The sequence below is a fragment of the Ochotona princeps genome, chromosome 17 (genome assembly GCF_030435755.1).
Source record: "Ochotona princeps isolate mOchPri1 chromosome 17, mOchPri1.hap1, whole genome shotgun sequence".
Taxonomy (NCBI): domain Eukaryota; kingdom Metazoa; phylum Chordata; class Mammalia; order Lagomorpha; family Ochotonidae; genus Ochotona; species Ochotona princeps.
The window spans coordinates 19246206-19259937 of record NC_080848.1 but is presented as its reverse complement, the minus strand read 5'-3'; the positions used below and the strand labels follow the sequence as shown (position 1 = coordinate 19259937).

Below are 13732 nucleotides of genomic sequence, written 5' to 3'. Positions count from 1 at the left end.
CATCTTTATTTCTGACATTCTGCGTTTCAAATAAATAAAGTGCATCATTTAAAAGAGAGTCATAGCATAGTGTGTTAAGTTACCGCTTATGGCATCGGCATCCAGCAGGGAGTCAGTTGGAGTCCCAGCTGTTTCACTTCTGATCCAACTTTCTGCTTATGGACCTGGGAAAGCAGCAGGGGATGGCTCAAGTACTCAGGCCCTGCAGTCACAAGGGAGGCCCCGAAGAAACTCCTGGCTCCTGACTTCAGCCTAGCCCAATCCCAGCTACTACAGTCATTCGTGCAATAAATCAGCCGATGGAAGATCTCTCTCTCCTTCTCTCTCCATAACTATGTTTTCTAAAATAAATAAAATATTTTTAAAATAAAATAAAGATGCATGGAGAACATGTATCACTACATGGATATTAAAAAATTCTTTATAAAAAAATAAAACTTGGGCCTGGCGGCGTGGCCTAGTGGCTAAGGTCCTCACTTTGAACGTGCCTGGATCCCATATGGGCGTCAGTTCATATCCTGGCTTTTCCACTTCCCATCCAGCTTCCTGCTTGTGGCCTGGTAAGACAGTTGCCTCAGGACCCTGAACCCTCGCACCCATGTGGGAGACCAGGAGCAGGCTCCTGGCTTCAGATCGGTGCAGCTCTGGCCGCTGTGGCCACTTGGGGAGTGAATTATCAGATGGAAGATCTTCCTCTCTGTCCCTCTTTCTCTTTGTATATCTGAATTTCCAATAAAAATAAAATAAATCTTTAAATAAATAAATAAAACTTTTTTCCCTTTAAATATTTATTTTACTTATTTGAAAGGTAGTTATGGAGAAACAGAGTGGCAGAGAGAGAAATCTTTCATCTACTGGTTCATTCCAGAAATGATCATAAGCCAGGGCCTGGGCCAGCCAAAGCCAGGAGCCTGGAACTTGGCCCAGGTCACCCATGTGCATTGACAGGGGCACAAGCGCTTGGGCCATCACCCGCTGCTTTCTCAGGCCATTAGCAGGGAGCTGGATGGAAAGCGCAGCAGTGGGATCTGAACTGGGACTGGGATGTGGGATGCTGGAGTTGCAAACGGAGGCTTAACCTTCAGTGCCGGTCCCTGGTTCTTCATCTACCATAGAGGCCTTTCCACACAGTTCACTTTATATTTACTCCTTTCCTCCTTGGACCCCAGAGCTGCATAGACAGAGCTTCTGGAAAATGATGAGAAACCAAGTGCCTCTCCATGGAACTGCACCCTCTCCCTGCAAGCTGGGTCCTGGGCCATGCCCTCCCCTGCTCCCCAGGTCAGAGCACCTGCAGGCTGTGCAAAGCAGCTTCCTGTGCAAAGCAGCACCAGCCACCAGCCTGCTGCACTAAGGACACGACACGTGGCCTTGCTCTAACTCAGTTTATCCCCAAAGGAAGCCGGACCATCCAATAACCTGTACACAGCAGCTGTAGCTCACCCGTGCCACCCCCTGCCCCAGGCTGGCACAGAAGCAGAACACATGCAACAGTTTCAAGTTTATTTTCAGAAAGTGATGGGAACCAAGACATCACATCTAGGCACCACTCTCTGTACAATAAATAGCCGCCCCGTCCAAAAAATAAAAATAAAGGAGAAAGAAAAGACAAAAGCTAGCCGGCACACAGCCGACTCAAACCAGACCTTTCATCCTGAGCTGTGAGCCTCTGTGTCCCAGCCCCTTCCCCGGCTCCCCACTGCAGCTGAGCAGGTGGGGCCCAGGCCAGCTGCCCTAAGTCACCCAAGCCCTCTCTCTGACCCTGGCTTGCCGACTGTGATAAAATTCGTGTACGTTTATTTTCAGATCGGGGATTAGCACACACGCAGACAGCCCCACTGGAGGCTTCTTTACAAAGCAAGAAAGCAGAGGATCCAATTTCTGACCTCTCCGCTTGACCCACACCCCTGGAAGCCAAGGCCTCCTCTTGGTCAGTTTCTGTTCTCCCACGGGGCTGGGGGCTGGGAGCCAGCAGCCCGCGGCAGCAGCACCAGGTACACGACTGGAGTGAGGGTGGCCTGAGGGGCAAGGCTGACCCCCACACAGCCACCGTGGGCCAGGAAGCAGCCAGTGAGCCCACGAATGCTTCCTAGCACCCCAGTGTCTCCACAAATCAATTGCTGTGGGACGCAGGACCAAGGGGGTCAGGACCAAGAGGGCCTGAGTCTCTCTTTCCCAGTTCCTTGGTGCCCCCCGTCTCACACTGCATCCTCAACGGCTCAGTTGGGAAAATAATTATAAAACTGGCTCTCCACGACGTCCTTCTCAAAGGGTGATGGGGCCCCCACGGGGGAGGAACTGTCACCACTGGAAGGATAGGGAGACACACGTCTCCTCTTGGAGTCTCCCTCGCCCAGCCCCGAGTCCCCCACCTCGGGCCGGAGCGGGATGATGTCAGTCCAGAGCGAGGGCGAGCCCTGCTCCTCCGGTGCCCGCCCCTCTGGGGTGCAGGGTTCAGTGGGCAGAGTCCGCATGGAGCGGAACCAGTTGGCTGTGCCCATCTTGGGAGGGTACTGTGGGGGCACCGGCCAGCTGGCTCCAGATGCCAGGACCTCCTGGCTTCGGTAGTAGGGCATGGCGGGCCCCGCAGCAGAGGGCAGGAATGCAGGCTTCATGCTGACCGCTCGCAGTTCAGCAGCCTCGTAGCCGTGGTCCCGGGGACCTCCCAGCCAGTAGGGCTGCGGCACCATCTCCTTGGCTGGACCGGGAAGGTCGGGGTAGAAACGGCCCGGAACCGGGTACTGGTTAGGGAGGAGAGGAGAATAGGGGTCTCCAGGAAGCACTTGGCAGTTAGGGCCAGGCGGGGAGGGGACGCTGGCGTCCACAGATGCATACATGCTGAAAACAAGAAATAGACCCAGGGGGTGAGTAAGCAGTGGCCACCCAGGAGACCACCTGCTGCACCTGCTTGCCCTGACCCTCCCCACCCAAGTCCCCATCCACCCCGGGGGGGGGCACCATGGACCCAGCAGCACTTACGACTCCAAGTTCTCCCGGAAGCCCTTAGCGAAGGGGTTGTTATCAATCTTGAGTTGTGTGATCTGGAGAAAGGGACGAGCTTCACCGAGGCTGCGGACCCCACTTGGCCTTCTCCTACCCCAGGACAGGCGGGGACAACACTCACCTCGGCGTTCTGGTAGGCAGTCACGGCGATGAACTGGGTCTCTTGGAAGGTGAAGACGTGCGTGTTGGCGGCGTGGCAGGTGCCCTCCTGCTCTCCGTCCGTCACCTCCACGATGTGCAGTCGGGGCTGGTACTTGTGCAAGGACTGCAGCACGATCATCTGAACAGACAGCCAGTGGGAGCTCCAGCGCCGCCCTCCCCACCATGGCCCTGGGGCCCATTGCCAGACCACGGGGAGGGCAGAAAGAGCCCAGAACACTTCTGATCCGCTCCCGGCCACCATTCAACTTCTCCCAGGCCTTCCAACTCCAGGCCCCAGACTCTCTGGCACACAAACTCTAGCCTTGTGCCCCCTTTGCTACCCCCAGATGTCCCTTGTGACCAAGCCACTAGCACCTACAGGGCTTTTTAGGGATAAGGGCACCTCCCAGATGTCCAACCCAGGATCCCCGCAGGGTGAGCCCAGGCTGGCTTGGCCAGGTTGGCCTGAACGTGAGCTCTGTCTGCAAGGCGGCTCTCCCACCCCCACACTCTCTAACCTCCCCAAGTTAATTTAGAGAGGAAGAACAGAAAGTTCCAGCAAACAATCCCGTCCCCCCCCATCTTCCCCCCCCCCGCCGCCGCAGGGCACCTGTGGCTCCAGGTGGGCGGGGCCCCCTCCTGGGAAGTAGGTCCCACCTGGGTGACGTTGTTAGAGGCCCCTTTATTGTTGGTGAGCTTTAGCTTCCCAAATGAAACTTCCTGGCGCATCCAGTGGGCTCCGGTGTTAGGTGAATCCGGGTGGACGTACAGGCGGTTTCCTGTGGACAGTTCACTTCTTTGGCGTGCAGTCCCAGGAATGGGCAGGTGAATGTGCAGGGGGCAGAGCAGATGCAGGCAGAGGGGCAGGTGCAGCCAAAGAGAAAAGATGACAGACGAGAGGGAAGCCAGGGGTGGACGGGAACAGGGTAGGGTGGAATGGGTGGATTCAACCCTCAGCCTCCAGAGCAGGGGCGCGGGCATCCACCAGGGGGCGCCACCGCCCCGGGCGTGTACCTGGCATGCTGCCCTCGGCCTTTCCACACTGCACCCACTTGCCGCTTTGATAGCGCCAGTGGTGCTGGTCCACCAAGACCACGTCCACAAACATCCTGTAGTGGCTGGTGGGCTCCAGCCCCGCCACGGTGAACGACAGGAATGGGAACATCCTCCTAGAGAGAACAAGGGAGGTCCCATGTGTGTCAAGTTAGCCCCAGTTCAGCAGCCAGTGCGCCCACCTTCCCACCCACCTCCAGGGGCACAGCCGAGCGCTTTTGGAGCCGCCTCTGTCACTCGCGAGAGACAGCAGGAGAATGTTCCAGAAGCTTGCCAGCTAGTTAGTCATGAAACACGACCGTAATTCAAGATTAAACTCTATAAACTTACGACGGGAAACACATTCTATTAAAAAGCACGGTAAGAGATACTTAGTGGCCCGGCGTGGCCCAGCAGCTAAAGTCCTCGCCTTGAACGCGCCAGGATCCCATATGGACGCCGGTTCTGGTCCCGGCAGCTCCACTTCCCATCCAGCTCCCTGCTTGTGGCCTGGGAAAGCAGTTGAGGACAGCCCAATGCATTGGGACACTGCACCCGCGTGGGAGACCCGGAGGAGGTTCCTGGTTCCTGGCTTCGGATCGGCGCACACCGGCCCATTGCGGCTCACTTGGGGAGTGAATCATCGGACGAAAGATCTTCCTCTCTGTCTCTCCTCTCTGTATATCTGACTTTGTAATAAAAATAATTCTTTAAAAAAAAAAGAGATACTTAGTAAAAAAAAAAAAACCCACTTCCTAGTTAGGTCACTATATGTGCTATGGCCAACATTCATGGCCATTACCTATTGGATCTGAGGAGTGAAGATGCCAGCCAGAGGGACACACATTCCTCCCAGTGCCACCTCCCTGGGAGCCCCGTGGCCATTACAGGGTATTTATACCAGGGCAATTGGCAAATACCACACCCCAGGGCCAGAAGGGGGTAGGTTGCTGGACATTCACCTGCCACCTTCCCTCTGCCCTCAGTTTGTTTCCTGGGGCAGGACAAGGGCACAAGCCAGCCTCTGCAGGGCCCTCCTGCGTCAGCCCTCCACTCATGTCCACAGTGATTCTCATGGTAGTAACACCTTCCTAGTCCCTGGGTGCGCGTGTGCACACACACCGTTCCTTCCTGTCCCATCCCTGTGCTCTGCCTTTTGCAGGGCAGCCTGCCGCCAGCCTGGACCTTCTGGCCGCTGGAGGAAGACACCACAAGCACACAGACCTCACGCTCCGAGACCCACTCCCAGGAGCAGCAGAGGAAGCTGGGAGAAGAAAGGGGGATGACACATTGCCTTGCCCAACACCCCCCGGGCAGTGTGCCAGGAGAGAAAATTCTGAGAAAGAAGCTTTCCCCTGCCCTGGCCATCTCCACTGTTGGTAGAAGCGGAGGTGCCACTTACAGCATCAACACCTCTACTACCACTGTCACTTCAACACCCCTGTCACCTTAACCACTATCTCCACCATCTCCAGCACAGTCACCACCATCATCCCCACCCCCAACCTCACCCGCAACACCCCCACCAGCATCTGAGCGGCTCAGCCTATTTCCTCCATCCCCAGCAGGGACAGCGGCAGTGGCTGGTGGTGGGACTGTGGGAAGGCAAGCTGCAACCCTCACCAGGACAAATTCCTCCCACGTCCCTCCCCCTCCCCCTTCAAGAAGCCTCACGGGATGGGAATGACTGTGCCCAGGCACACCCCAAACAACCTTGGGAAGACCCCAGGCTGGGAAACAGAGGCTGGGACCACGGATAGGCTCATGAACAAGCCAAAAACTCGGTTTCCTCTGCTGTAAATCATGATAGGGACTCCAGGCTGCAGCTTCTGGGGAAGCCGGACTGTCAACTCAACCTCCCTCTACTGCATCGGCAATCCAGCTCCTCCCAGGCCCGGAGCAGTCAAAACCCTCTCCGGGCTGCAGGAGACCCTAAGTCCTAAGCAAAAGCCAAGGGTGCTGGGCTTAGGCCCCCAGTGGCTTGGTAGCAGGTGAACTTGAGAAATCGGTTAGGTACCAGGTTTTGGACAGCTTGGGATGAGGGGGCATGTTGAGCCCATTTCTATCAGGATCTCAGCCTCGGAGGGTGGTCCGGGAACAAGGGCTTTGGCTGCATGGTAACCGGAACTTAGCGAGCCTCTGTTGCCACCACAGCTGACACATCACAGCGGTTCCCTGAAGCCGGGCGTGGGTGTTTAGCTTAATGATGAAGACACCCATGGCCCAAAGACTGAATGCGCAGGGCCCCTAAGCTCTGGTCCCTGGCTCCAACTTCCTGCCAGTGCAAACCCTGGAAGACAGCAGTCATTGCCCAAGGAGGCCTGGATTGCTTTCCCAGTCTACCTCTGGCCCGGCCCCCACTCAACTCTGCTCTTTGCAGGCATGTGGGGAGTGAACCAGCTTGCTTTCTCCTGTAATATGTTTTTTCAAAGATTCATGTATTTATTTGAAAGATTTACAGAGAGGGAGAGAGAGATAGAATCTCCCAACTACTGGTTTGCTCCCCGAATGGCTGCAACAGCCAGAGTTGGGCCAAGTCAAAGCCAAGAGCTTCTTCCAGATCTCCCACATGAGTGTAGGGGCCCAAGGACTTGAATCGTCTTCCACTACTTTCTAGGCCATCAGCAGGGAGCTGAATCAGAAGTGGAACAACCTGGATACCAACTAGCAGTGCCCATTTGGGATACTGGTGCCAGAGGAGACAGCTTTACCCACCATGCCATGATACCATCCCTAAGAAAAATTTTAAAATATTTATGTTGCGGCCAGCACAGTGGCTCAACAGGTTAATCCTCTACCAGCATTCCATATGGGCGCCGATTCATGTCCTAGCTGCTCTACTTCCCATCCAGCTCCCTGCTTGTGGCCTGGGAAAGCAGAGGAAGACGGCCCTGAGTCTTTGGGACCCCTGCACCCATGTAAGAGACCCAGAAGAAGTTCCTGGCTCCTGGTTTTGGATTGGCTCGGCTCTGGACACTATGGCCATTTGGGGAGTGAATCAGCATATGGAAGCTCTTTCTGTCTCTCCTCTCTGTAAATCTGTCTTTCCAGTAAAAAAATAAATCTTTTCAAAATAAAATAAAATCTTTAATGATGTTTCCAATTTTATGCTTTAAGAGACTGAGGCAGGGAGAGGTTGGGTGATGGCCCCTTGGTGGGAGGTGGAGACAGGGTTTTCTGCTGGCCAGCAAAGGTAGTGGTCTCCAGCTGGTCGTAATGGGAGACAGAAGATTCACAGGAAGTAGACGGAGGAAAAGAGAGAGGAAGAGGATGATGTCAGTTATCACCAGCCAGAATCCCAAAATAGCCCTGATTTGCATACCAATCTGGTGGGAGGACCTGGAGTGGGGATGGGTGCAGTGACCAGCAGATCCAACTCCCACCCCTACACCCACCCCCAAAGAAAAAGTCACTGCTCACTGTGGGTCCAAGAGCCCAGACAACTCTGCTGCCCCCCGCTGCTTCTCAGAGTCACCGTACCAGCCCCAGCTCCTGGGCGACTGGTATAGGCTCTGCTTCACTGTCACTTAGTGGAAATTAAAACAAGGGGATTCTGTCCACCGTGCTGGCAAAACACTTAAAAAAAAAAAAAAAGCCTGTACTCCCTCCTGTTGACCAGGGTGTGGGGAATCCTCCTTGCTCACAGACTGAGATGGGGGCTGTAGATTGGTTCCACCTCTTATTTATCTATGCATTTTGTTTACTTTTTTAATTTTAAAAGATACCCATTTATTTATTTTGAAAGTCAGAGTTACAGAGAGAAAGAAAGAGACACAGAAAGAGAGCTCTTCCACCTGCTAGATGGCTCTTCGGATGGCTGAGCCAGGCCCAAAACAGGAACCAGGAGCAGCATCTAGATCTCCCACATGGATGACAGGGGCCCAGACACTTGGACCATTCTCTGCTGTCTTTCCCAGGCACATTAGCATGGAGCTGGATTGGAAGTGGAGCAGCCAGAACTCGAACCAGCTGCCATATGGGAAGCTGGCAGTACAAGACAGCTTTATTCACTATGCCACAATGCTGGTCCTTATTTTTCATTTTGTTTGAAAGACAGAGAAACTGAGAGGGATTTTCTATTTGCTGGTTCACTCCCCCGAATGCCTGCAACATCTAGTACTGGTTCAAGCCAAAGGCAGGAACCAGGGACTCTATCCGGATGCCGCACATGGGTGGCAGGGACCCAATACTTGGATCATCACCTGCTATCTCCCAGGATGCACATTAGCAGGCAGCAAGAGCAGAAGCACCTGAGCTGGGACTTGAACCAAGCACTCTGAGGTGGGACAGGATGCACCTTAACAAACGTCCATGCCCAGTGGCACATTGCAGGAGGGCATTCTCTGTCCACCAAACCACAAAATAGGCCTGGAGGACCAGGAACCACCTGCTCCCAGCTATGAACACACTCAGATAGCCACTTACTTTTAGCCACACCGAGCGCTGTCATCTCTCACCTGCCCCAAGACAGGAAAGCCAGTGAGCCCTAACAGAATGCAGGCTTAAGTGGAAGAAAACAGTTTTGAGGAGCCAGCACTGTGGTGCAGCGGGTTAACCTGCTGCTTGCCAGTAGCATCCCAGTGCAAGTCCTGCTTGCTCCATTTTTTTTTAATTGGAAAGTCTGGTCTACAAAGAGGAGAGACAGAGAGAAGGATCTTCCTTCTGTTGGTTCACTCCCCAAGTAGCCACAATGGCTGGAGCTGAGCCAATCCGAAGCCAGGAGCCAATCCAAAGCCAGGTCTCCCACATGAATGCAGGGTCCCAAGGCTTTGGGCCGTCCTCGACTGCTTTCCCAGGCCACAAGCAGGGAGCTGGGTGGGAAGTGGAGCATCTGGGACACGAATCAATGCCCATATGGGATCCTGGTGGTTGTAAGGCAAGGATTTAGCCACCATGCCCCTAGTTGGGCACAAGTGTTGGCTTAAGTGCTTGAACCTCTGCCACCAGCTGAGGAGACCTGGCTGCCAGCCCCAAGCACTGTAGCTATTAGGGGAATGAACCAGCAGATGGAAGATTTCCTTCTCTCTCTCTCTATCTCTTTTTTGTGACTCTGCTTTTCAAACCAGTAAATAAAAGGAAAGAGCTCTTTGAAAGACTGAAAAGGTTCCGGGGGTTGGGAACTGCTGTGTAGACAGGAAACCACGGTGGCTACCAGGTTGGCGAGGACCACATTGGAACCACGTTATAGGACCCGCTCCCAATGTCGCGCACACACACGTACACACAAGCCAAGCTTCTCAACGGCAGAGCTCCCCCAAGTTATCCTAATTATAATAATCAACCAATCACACTCAGAAAAGTGGGGATTACCAGCAATTAATATACACCCACACACACTGCAGCGTCCTGGCCCCTCTCTTCCTCTCCCAAGTCTCCATCCACCAGTTTGCCCTGACCAGCTCATTCACAACTCACACTGTGCCTGCAGCCCTGAGACACCTGCTCCAGCGGGCAGCGCCTGGGCCTCCAGACACACGACACAGCATGGCGGGATATATCCAGGGCTCCCAATGGGGCAGTCCTTCCGTTTGTTCCCACATTGCCTCTCCCTGTCTCCTGGAGCTGAAAGTACCACCACCCTCCAGCCCCGCTGGTCCTGGCCCACTCCCCCACCGAGGGACGAGTGTGACTGTGTCACCCGGTCCACCCAGGGTGGGAGGTGGATTTCGAGTAGGTGGCTGAGGAAGGATCTTGGGGGCGAAGTGAGTCAGCCCAGGGCCAAAGGCTGCCCAGCTGTAGGGGGGTTGGGATGGAAGAGCTTTTCATAAAAGAAGAAGGCCATGGGTGACATGGTGGTGATCAATAGAATCCGCCATGGGACAGGCCAGCCATCAAAGCTGGAGGACAGAAAGTGCTCGCAGTCTGTAGCAAGAGAAAATGGCCACCAGCCACCCAGATCGATACAACCCCAGCTGAGAAGACTCGGGGATGGTGGACCGACTTGGGGTGGGGTGGTAGGTTCTAGGTCCCCTCTGCCCCTGCACGAGACCCCCAAAACCTGATCCAAGGGGAGGCATCAACCAACAGGGACCCCCTCTGTAGCCTTAAAAGTGGTCCCTTAGAATGAGTCAGAAAGTGGGAAGATTCAAACACACACACACGCACACACACACACACACACGGACACACACAGGCACTTGCAAAACAATCAGGAAAACTTGGAGAGTTTGCAACCTTTCCTCAAGTTTGCCGACAGTGTTGTGTTTATTTTCTGAACGCCATTTTGAGAGATGCATAGAAAGCTATTTGAGGATGAAACGGCTTCTAGGATTTAGTCACTGATTATTTACTGTCTTAGTAATATGGCCCCAGACAGGAGGGGTGGCAGTGAGTGAGGAGAAACAAAAAATGAGACCGGAGCAGTACTTCACAGACACCTGCTGAAGCTGGGCCATGGTGGCGGAAGTTTTCTGTGCACTTGTGTGTACAGTAGAATGTTTTTTTTCTAATGAAACATACAAGTGCACGGGCCTAAAAGGGAGACCATGAAGTTTGTCCAGTGGGAACTTTTCAACAGGAGCAAGACGGAGAAAAGAAGGCCACAGGAGACACATGGAGGGACACACGGAGACCCAAGCCCTGGCAAGATTCCCCCTGAACAGCTATACTGGCAGCCAGCCCTGCATCCGCTAGACCCCGGAAGTCCGGGCTGACATTCTGCCCAACACACCCTGGATGGGCAGAGGCCTACCAGAAGGCTAGGAGACCCCAGTCAAGGCCCCAGGGCGAGGGGGGCTTCCACCCACCTGTCAGAGGGCAGGGTTAGGAGGCTGTGCTCCCAACCTGTGGTATAATACATATCCCTGCTCCTGTTGGTCCCCAACGGTGGAACGGCGCTTGCATGCCCGCCCACCTGCCTGGGGCTCCACGCGGTACTGGAAGTGAAAGCAGTCTGAATGCATCAGGGCCTGTGGGCAGCATGGGTGGTTGCTCCTCCCGGTGGTCATGAGTGCCAGAGGGTGAGACCATCTGGGCTCTGATGTCAGCTCCGCCAACAACCAGTGTGCTGTGTGACCCCGGAAGAGTCACTTGCTGTTTCTGGGCCACTGCCCTGTTTGCAACTTTCTGGTCTCTTCCAACCAGACCCAAAGGGACCAGAAGCCTGTGCCTGGGGCACACCCAGAGGGAGCTATGATTTGGGAGGGAGTGGAAATGGAGTATCCAAAGGCTTAAGGGACAAAGACTGGGCCACAAGCAACGACGCAGGGAAAGCACTCGAAATCCCCCAAGTCCCAGGCTACCCCACAGCAGTCCGGCGACAGACCAAGGCCCCTGCAGTACCTAGGTCTGAGGGCAACCTCTGAGGCCCAGCATACTCTTGCCTCATCCTCGGTCAGGGAACCTCGCACTTAGCACCTGCTCTTGGCATCGCCTGGCCGCAGAGAGATCATGCTGGCTCTGTCAGCGACGCAGCCCCTCCACCCACAGGCCTCCACCGGGCAGGATGGCTCTCCACTTTCAAACACCAGACACAGGCAGGCCCACACAGAGTGTTGCGCGCTCAACACACACCACACGCGGCCAAAGTTTCTCTTTCTTTGCTCACGCAGCAGGTGTCATCCGGAAGCCCCAAACCCTCAGCATGGGGCTCTCCCTGCAACTCCCCCGACCCCGCAGGGTGCACCGGTGAAAACAGCTCTGCTAATCACGGACCTCAGGGGTTGCGGCAAGAACCTGGCCCCCAGCTCCCACCTAACCCTAACCCTGGGTGAGCTTCAGCTACTCAGGCCACCCCCACGTCTGAGAGGAATCCATACCTCTTTCCCCACAAGTCGCCCCCCCCCCCAGCGCCAGACATTCCATCTCAAAGGGAGACCGGAAAGAAAACTTGGCCACAGCTCCTCCATGTCACCAAATCCCAGTCTCCCGTCACCCCCACCGCCATCAGAGCTGACACAGCGCCACAGAGGCACGGGGACTGGTTCTGAGAGAGGTCATGGGGAAACCGGCTACTGTCCCCCATTCTGCAGAAGTCTATCTTCCCAGTTTCCATCATGAGAGAAACTAAGAGATCACTCACACTGTTGGATCCAGAACAAGCACTCCCAGGGACCCACTGTCTGTCCCCTCTCCCACCACATTCAGGCACAGTGGGGTGCACAGTGGCGCCCCAGCCTACCCCAAGCAGCCAACATGTCCACTCTCATCCGGGGAACCCACTGCGTTTGCACTTGCCCGTCTCCCCAGCTGAGTTCTCTGGGCATAAACAGTCCTGTAGAGCTTTCCCCTGCCCTCGCTGCCACCCCGCTGTGCCCCAAAGCTGAAGCCTGAGCTGTGACGGGTCCCGGGGCACCGACAGTATCCACCCAGAAGAAGGGAAAAAGGCGTGGGCCCAACTCACCGCCCTTGCTTGGTGATGATCATCTCCGTCTGGTGCTGATTGAACTTGGACCACAACAGGTGGTTGTTGAGTGCGACTCGCAGCTTCCCGGATACCTCCAGCCCCGCAGGCAAGGCATAGTCCTCCCGTGGTCCCGGGTAGAGGCTGGTGCGAGGGTCCGGGGCAGCATAGTTATCTCCGGACTGATAGCCCTCGGCTCCCACCGACGGCGGAAAGGGCTCTGCCGCCCCTGGGAAGCCGGTTGCCTGGGGCCGGGGCGGGTAGACGTAGGTTCCTAGGAAGCGGCCCGGCGGGGCGGGCACCAGCGCGCTCCCCGCGTAGGGCGCCCCGAGGCTGCTGCCCCCACGACGGTCGGCGGTGGCGGCGTCCTGCGCGCTGGGCTCCGGGTAGAAGTAGCGGTGCTGCAGCTCGACGCCGGGCGCCCGGCCCTCGTCGCTCACAGGCAACGGCTCGGTGCCTGTCAGCATCTCTCTGCAGTCCGGCTCCACGATGCCCATCCGGGGCGGGCTGGGCACCTTTCCACAGCCCGTCGGGGTGGGGATTGGAGGGAGTGGGCAGGAGAGAGGGTCGCGTTCGGGCTGGGGCGGGCCCCGGAGCGTGGTGGGGGGCCCCAGCGCAGCCCGGGCTCGGGCGCCCGCCTCCTGCGCCCGGGATCGGCAGGCGCGCGGCAGCTGCCGGCTCCCCTCCCGGCGGGCGGGCCGCTGTCACTAGCGGCGCGGCGCCTTTGCTGTGGCTTTATGAAGCTCTCTTGTCCCCTATCCGCCACCCCGGCCCCGCCCCGACGCGCCTCTCGTGGCTGATACTTGGTGGATTCAGCTCTGCGGCCCTAAGACTTGGGGGAGGGACAGCCCCCTACCCCAGCACGGCGGGAACGCGCGTGTCCCCTTGCGCTCCTGCGGTTGATACTTCAAGAACCTGCTCCCCTGGGAGCAGGCTCCCGGCCACCTGAAACGCCTGCCCGATTCTCTTCCCTGGGACCCTTAGAGGGAAATTTCTTCCGTCACCCCACCCCCCAAGACGCAGCCCAAAGGCCCCTTTCCTCCTGGGAGGCGGAGGGCCAGGGCCCAGGTGGAGCCTCCTTGCCGCACTCGCGGACTCCAAGCATCGGAAACCCAGCGCAGTCTACTGTGGTGTCAGGGTGCAGTGTTAAGTGGCTTTACATAAAGCGTTTGCCCTCTTTCTCCTGACCAGGGACCCAGTTGGAAACTGATGAGC

The 13732-nt window shown here is 56.2% G+C and overlaps 1 protein-coding gene across 1 annotated transcript; it reads right to left on the bottom strand.

Moving 5' to 3' along the window:
• Nucleotides 1-1489: 1489 nt before the first annotated feature.
• On the bottom strand, nt 1490-13217 carry TBX21 (T-box transcription factor 21). The gene is made up of 6 exons (XM_004591117.2): nt 12518-13217; nt 4159-4313; nt 3802-3923; nt 3125-3283; nt 2980-3041; nt 1490-2838 (listed from the first exon to the last, which is right to left on the bottom strand). Exons 1-6 carry the CDS (start codon nt 13012-13014, stop codon nt 2220-2222), a joined length of 1614 nt encoding a protein of 537 aa, XP_004591174.1. The 5' UTR covers nt 13015-13217; the 3' UTR covers nt 1490-2219.
• Nucleotides 13218-13732: the final 515 nt, after the last annotated feature.

Coding starts and splice junctions, on each gene's coding strand:
- TBX21 (XM_004591117.2), bottom strand. CDS start 13,014: ATGGGCATCGTGGAGCCGGACTGCAGAGAGATGCTGACAGGCACCGAG. Junction 4,314..12,517: donor ATCATCACCAAGCAAGGGCG/GTGAGTTGGGCC, acceptor TGTTCTCTCTAG/GAGGATGTTCCCATTCCTGT. Junction 2,839..2,979: donor TTCCGGGAGAACTTGGAGTC/GTAAGTGCTGCT, acceptor TCTTGTTTTCAG/CATGTATGCATCTGTGGACG.